Below are 7,089 nucleotides of genomic sequence, written 5' to 3'. Positions count from 1 at the left end.
ATATATATATATATATAACCTTAGAGAATTCTCACTTCAAGAATATTCAAAAAAATCAATTACTCTATTGAAAGAGATTTCATCATTGGATTATTTTAACACTTTATGAAAAAAAAATTACATCTAGATTAAATCCTATTCTCTTTTTACTATGTCCTTGTTTCTACACCTTTCTTTAAATTATTATTATTATTATTATTTCTTTAAAAATAAATAAAAATCTTTTAATATTGAAATCTTTTGTAAATTTTACCAACACTTTTTGTAAAATTTAAAAAAAATTTCTCAGCTAAAATTCTCAAGAAAAGTGGTATATATTTTCATTCAAGGTAATGTTGTTTTATCCTACATTGGAACAGTCCACCTACTGCCGAATGACATGATAATAATAAATAACAAATTCATGGATGCTGAATCCCAGTACTGCCAACACTGAACCGGTCTGGCACTTGCCATACATACATACAGATTCACCTTAGAGATAAAACCATCCAACAAAAGCTATCATTAAACCAACTAGGCCTATAAGCAGATCATTTGCCCAAGCCCAGACATGGTGGGTCATCAGCCAATAGAGTCAGCAATCACTTTCCATTTTACCAATATTTAACAAATACATCAAGCGTTACAAAAGCAACCGGATCCACTGAAACATAATTTCACACACATTGACCTTTCGGTTCCATTACTTACACACAGCTTAACTTCTAAAGTATAAAGTAGCATGTACATCTTACTTTATGCAAACATTATTTACGTGCTTTATGCTAATGGTTCGGTCCCAGAAGAGAGAGAAGAAAGGTCCTGTAGTGGCCTGATGTTTCTGAGTGAACTGCATCATTCAAGGTCTTTTTATATTTTCTCAGGTACTCAGCCTTTATATACTGCATATCCATCTCAGTCCTCGTCACAATGACCCTAATCAGGGTAGTGTCATCAGTTCCCAGACCTTTCATTGCCTTATGCAGTACCTGTATGATTAGAGTTTCCAGATATGTAATTATGATAACAAACATATAAATACTGGCATTATAATTCCCTAAACAAATGTTCCTCAAAGGTTTTTAGAACTTTTTATTACCTCATCAGCAAAAGCATGTTGATCTCAGTTTCTTACAGGTAAAAATGTTGAGACACGGAATCAATGACGTGACAATATCCACAATCGAGAGAGAAATATAGGGTAGAGAGTACAGAAAAACAAACAAAATGAAAGGAACGAAAGAATCAGGATCGTAATCCACTGTCACAATTACTACACCAGAAAACATGATATAATTCTAGAGTACATGAGCAGCACATCTTGTGAAATGGATTCTCAAGGATCCTATTATCTTCAAAGTATATTTTATTCAACAAAGAAACTACCAGCCTATGCTAATACAAATATGATATCAACTTCCCATTTCATTTCAAAACTTTTTAAACACCTACAATCCACACACGCATACAAACAAACATTCACTGTTACACCATGTATTCTAGTTCTCCATCTTCAAAGACCAAGGCTTATGTTATCCTGGTTACAGTTTCAAAAAATGAACAGAACTATTGAACATAGAAAGATGCACTTTCTATCCCTAGACAGTTACTGCCTCTAAGAATATTTACTTCATCATATCCCATCCCTAAAACCAAATGTAGCATAGGAAACAAACAGCTATAATCTTGAGGAATAAAAACCATATACCTTAGCAAAGTACTTTGCAGGATTCTCTGAGCATTTTAAAATTGTCAAGAGACCATGCTCAAACTTCCCAGATGTTTCACTCTTCACTGCCTGAAAAAGTTCAATTTGGTTAAACATTTCAACAACAATTCAAATGAAAAAGATGAGCAAGACAAAAAAATTTACCTTTTTTAGGGAGCCTCCATACATGTCATGATAAACAGAACTAATAGCTCCAAGCTGTGCCCTACTTCTTTCACTGAATATGCGGATAAAAGTTTTCTCATCAGTTCCCAATTTCTTCTCCCCTGCTTTATAAAGGGCCTTTGCATCCTTCAGAGCCATCTCTCTATCAACTTCAAGACCTTCATAACGGGAGGTGCTTACATATGCAAGTAAAAGCTACAAAAAGGATGTTAGATCATGATATCAGTGCCTTTAAATTTCTTCTCGATATCTAGGAAATGTATTTAAAGGTTGGTAGAAGGGATAATAATGCTTTTAATTTCCCAAATAGAAAAGGAAAAAGAGACAAGAAGTTGCCTGTGGCATGCTTTATATACCTGACTTATTAAAAACACTCGACTATAACTGAGACTCTCCTAATCAAGACCACAGGCTAAACTCCCAATCTTTGGACATTTTAATTTTTCACCTTTTAACAAACACATCCCAGTTAGTGACTTTTGCCCAAGTCTTGACACACTAGAGAGGGTAACAACAAGAAAATAAGTATTTTCCCACTATGTAGGGTCAGCTATATGGACCATATTGCACCACTATGCCCCTTTTCGTCCAAGTTCTTTTTGGTTTTACTCTCCTCTTTGGTAAAGGGAAAGCGTAAGTCGAACAAAATTAAAAGAAATGAGACTTAAAGCACCCCAGCTTTTGGGTCAATAAGAAGTGCATGTATCCCCTGCTCAATGAGCTGAGTTCAAAAACCGCCTTCCCCTAAATCAAAGAGAGAGAGAGAGGGGTACTTCAGATAATTTTATACCCTCCCCATGAATAAAAAACAACAGTAATAAAGTACTAGAAGAGCAATGCATCAAGAAGCAAATGCTTGTTCAAAGAAAGATATGAACTCATGATATGCTAAACAGTTGTATTAAAAGGTTGTCTTTTTCATGGGTGAAAAAATTAAAGTAAAATACATTTCAATGTTCACAAAACAGGGCAACTAGGATGCTCAGCACCAACGAGATCAACCAAATTTGACAAGAATCATAATAAAGTGTTCATCTGGAAAACGTACTTTTTTATGATCACCGGAGGTGTGTCCTTCAATATCTTGCTCGAGAAAAACCCCAAACTTTGAATGGTAATTTTGTTTAATTAATTGAATCTGGGATAGTGTGCGAGAACATATAACTTCAGTGGCAGCATTAAGGTTTGTTACATCTGCCAAAAGGGCCTGCCTAATGACTATTGCATCACGTCCTGCAGGATCATGCATCCATAGCAAGACAGCAGTCTGAAAAATGAAAGACAGGATAAAACATGAAATTCAACATGTGCATGTGCACACACAAATACTTACTTTTCTTAGAGTTTAAAATAGGTAATAAAAGGTTTTACTCATAGTATTTATATGATCAATAAATGGAAACTCTGTAAAAACCAAAATAGCGGAGAAGACATAAAAAGATAGGTACCTCTAATTTTCCACTGAGCTCCGACACCAGGCGTTTGGAAAGGTCATCAGAATACATAGCTCTATACTCTTGTTGAATGAAAGAACGCTGCATTGCATCCCTATGGGCAAGAATATTGACAACTGCTGCAGTATCACATCCTAGCCCTAGAGGGAAAAGACAAACAGGAAAAAATGTAAAAGAAATATTATTTTAAGCTTTTCAGCATAGAATTTTTACATATTACATATTAATGTGAAATCTTGATCCTATAGTCACAAATAATGCTTCCAACAAGCAAAAGTGACTAGGTAAGTGATACCACAACTTGGAAGTTCTCCATAAGAACTCAAACCATTTGTTGGCTCAATTAAGAAACTTAATGCATTCTAACAAAAATTTCTGTGCGACATAACACAGAGAGCAAATTAAACAGGCCATAAAAGACAAAATAACTCCAAAATAAGATATAAAAGGCTCTTCAAGCAATCAACATGTTCATCTCATGCATAAGATAGATCATACAGCTTGCATGCTTAAAATCAATAGATTTCTAAGTCTTTTCATTAACTTAGAAGTCACAACTGCACAAACAATTATAAAGATAAAAGAAACCTATAAAAGTGTAATATATGAGTGGCTAGAGTAAGAATTCAACTAGAAATAATACTTTCTAAAACTCAAATTTACGGTTCTATGAATGAACAGTAACACACAAGTGCAATGCAGCCTGCCAACACAAGAAACTTTGCAGAGGACTATCAAAATTTCTTTGCGATAAAATCTCCGTTTCTGACATTTAACATCTGACAAATTAATTGTTTGTTCCTGAAAATGAAGAGCATGCTTTGATTTTGTTAGACAGGGAGCCATTTAATAGTAATCTACATAAAAAAAAAAACACAAGAAAAGAAAAAATGCTAGCGGCAAAGAAACCTGACAACAAAGAAGAATTTAGCAGGTAAAGTAGTTGAAGTTTAACTTAGAACAGCTTCAATTTTTATCTTGAAAATCAAAAGAACAATTTTATTTTATGTAACGGGAGCCAGGTTATGGTTAAGGCAGCATGCAATACTAGTCTGCAGTAAAGTTTGAACAGAATAAACACCAACCTTTGTTAGCAACACATTGTTGAATGAAGGGTAAAACATTGCTCATACACATACATGCAACATACATATTGCAAATTTTTTACATAAAAATCAAAAGACTAAGGGAGGGAAAAGAGGGAAGGAAGGGGTGGAGGGACGTATCGACGCAACATGCAACTTCCAAAATAGATTTTGGGTGATTAGAGTGATCTAGCAAAAACAATGAACAAGAATATTAGTTAGGGAACTCTACAAGGGTAGAGGTAGGATGAAACCAGGGGTTGAGGAATAGATGCATACGAGTGCTAGACAAAGTGGATAAAGAAAAGCACAGCATAGGGAATTGCTCCGCAACTTGGGACATCAGAAACACTGAAAGAGGCACCTTTTCCAACCTTGTGAATTTTGGTGTTTCTTCTTTCCTTTTCTACAGTCACAGAGCATTATCCATCTCACTTGTTGATAGATGCAAATTTCCACCAATCACATTAAAAATTGGTTCTTTCTTTTATTTACTATTTTAATAATTACCTGCGTAATGCACTTCAAGTAGATCTTTGCATTGTGCTATCAGAGGTCATTTTGGCAAAGGAGTTTCGCTTCTTGTTTTTGGCATACATCAGATTAGAATCACGTAATAGAAGGGAAGCTGCAGTCAGATTCTAGGTACAAGTAGAGTCAAAGAGTCTTTGTTCGAATGATATGCTGCTCATTTACTGAATTGATCCACAAAGAAGGAAAAACACATGTTTTATTGGAGTGAAGGTTCAAAGTGAAAGAATACATTTGTTTTCAAGTAATCCGTTTCACAAGGTGAAGCAGAAAGAATAAGTCCATCGAGGTTTCTACATGGAGCATATGAGTGAGGATGCATAAACCAAGAGCACTTCCGAGACTTTCTTAAAAGATGAACACCTAAAGGTAATTTAAATGATTTAAAAATGTAATTATTCTTATGAAGCAAGCCGAGCCCAAATTTCATTTCCTTCTTTTTCCTTCACTTCTAGAAAATCCATTGGTATCCAGACATGAGATTCAATACAAATCAAGCTATGAAAGCAGCAGCAGCAATTGCATTACTGTTTCCTTTTCCTTTTTTTCTCATTTTAAAAATTGTTTAATTGACTCTTGTCTTTGGGTTAATAATATATATTCTTTAAGAAAACAACTTTCAAATTTTGTAGTGGATTATAGTCCGAATCACAACAGAAAATTCGCTCTTTATGATTCTTTCATGAAGAAAATCTTTCCGTGGCTGCACTTGTTAACAATGTGAAATTCAGTTATTCGATTGCAGAATAGAATTATATAGTGCACACGGCTTTCAGCATAGCCATAGACAACATTTCTGCTCAAATTCCTAACACGGTCCATATAAATTTTGATTTGGGTAGCAGGGATTAGCAGTGAAAAGGAAGCTCTATAAGAATATTGACTGACTTGTAGAAGAAAAAGAAAAATGAAATCAGACTCGGGGTTTACTTCTTTCTACAACAGTTAATTCCTGAATATCCCAAATGAGATCAGAGCCGGGGTTTGAAACAGATGACTGCAAAAGGGCAAACAAGAAAAGGCGGCATTATGTATATCGCAGGACCAATCTAGGCCTTCCAACTAGAGCCTACAGAGAGAGAGAGGACGTAGCAGTTACCGAAAAGAAAAGAAAGCAAGGTAGAAAAATTTACCCTTGAAAGCACGGTAAAGCTGAATAGCATCGTCTCTAGGAGAGGTAGGGACTGGCGGAACGCTCAAGGTCGACATTTGCTTCTCTTAGAGCAGCACGGTGAGTCAATTGTTCCAATTTTGGTGGTTTGCTTTTTGAGATTGAAACTTCCAGGACTAGATGCCTGCCTCTGCAACAAACAAACTTCCCTCTGCCCAATTTGTAGTCCGACACGACACGTCACCACCGCTACGACTTTGTCAACTCGCACATGTTTCTCACTGCTTCTATCTGTGTTGTCGTTTTCCACAGCCATCATGTCATTCTGCAAAAGAAAACCAAAACTCTGCAATCTTTTGAGATAAGTATCATGAGTCAAAAGCCTTTGCTTTCCCCTTTTTTTTTTCTATTTTTGTAAGTAAGTCCTAAAACTTTTGCGGTAAGATGGAATAATCTAAAATAGCTATTTTTATCCAAATTTAAAATAAAATTATTGCTTTATGGACACTTTTAAAACCACCATTCATTTTTTAATCCTCGTGTTTTTATCTCAAATGGAACACGGACCTTTTATCACAAATACTCTCACCAAATTTTGGAAAGTTTGCTCTAACTACGAGTTTATATAAGTTATGTTATTTATTTAATAAGATAAAGTTTTTAAAATAAACATGACTTAAAAGAGGAAGTATAATGTGTTACTAAAAGAATGCCTATGCATTGCGCTTGGGGAAAATTAGTATTTTTAAGAGACCAAATTGTTGTATTGATTATTAGATACATTTGGGTGGGAGAAGATATGAAAGAAGTACATGGACTATTACGTATTATATATTGTTGTTGCACAAAGGCTTTGATACTAAGACTATTATATTGCCGTTGCAACAAAAGTTTTGATATTAATTTTGAATGATTGAATATTTAAATAAGCCTCCAAACCATATTAAAAATGTCAGTTTAGTCTTTATCTTTTTATTACATTTAAATAAGTTTTTTAATATTTATTTTGGATTTAATAACCTTTTAGTAATT

General features: G+C 34.5%; 1 protein-coding gene across 3 annotated transcripts; it reads right to left on the bottom strand.

Moving 5' to 3' along the window:
- Window positions 1-572: 572 nt before the first annotated feature.
- On the bottom strand, window positions 573-6,266 carry LOC110422603 (annexin D5-like). Of its 3 annotated transcripts, XM_021436588.2 has the most exons (7): window positions 6,080-6,260; window positions 4,020-4,131; window positions 3,325-3,470; window positions 2,925-3,143; window positions 1,856-2,071; window positions 1,691-1,780; window positions 573-971 (listed from the first exon to the last, which is right to left on the bottom strand). In XM_021436588.2, the coding sequence occupies exons 1-7, from the start codon at window positions 6,107-6,109 to the stop codon at window positions 768-770; spliced, it is 1,017 nt and encodes a 338-aa protein (XP_021292263.1). In that variant the 5' UTR covers window positions 6,110-6,260; the 3' UTR covers window positions 573-767. The 3 variants fall into 3 exon arrangements, with proteins under 3 accessions (XP_021292263.1, XP_021292264.1, XP_021292265.2); XM_021436589.2 differs by lacking the exon at window positions 4,020-4,131 and having other exon boundaries at window positions 6,080-6,266; XM_021436590.2 differs by lacking the exons at window positions 4,020-4,131; window positions 6,080-6,260 and adding an exon at window positions 4,695-4,719.
- Between the last annotated feature and the right edge of the window lie 823 nt (window positions 6,267-7,089).

Source organism: Theobroma umbraticum, unplaced genomic scaffold, assembly GCF_002168275.2.
Source record: "Theobroma umbraticum cultivar Fairchild unplaced genomic scaffold, ASM216827v3 scaffold_146.0, whole genome shotgun sequence".
NCBI classification, from domain to species: domain Eukaryota; kingdom Viridiplantae; phylum Streptophyta; class Magnoliopsida; order Malvales; family Malvaceae; genus Theobroma; species Theobroma umbraticum.
Note: the sequence above shows the minus strand (reverse complement) of the source record. Positions and strands in the feature narration are given on the sequence as shown.

Bases quoted from the DNA above. Each gene is read 5' to 3' on its own strand.
- LOC110422603 (XM_021436588.2), bottom strand. From the start codon at position 6,109: ATGCTATTCAGCTTTACCGTGCTTTCAAGG. The intron at 2,072-2,924 runs GTACGTTTTCCA...TCCTTTTTGTAG, and splicing joins CCTCCGGTGATCATAAAAAA to CTTTTACTTGCATATGTAAG. The intron at 972-1,690 runs GTATATGGTTTT...CTAATCATACAG, and splicing joins CTGCAAAGTACTTTGCTAAG to GTACTGCATAAGGCAATGAA.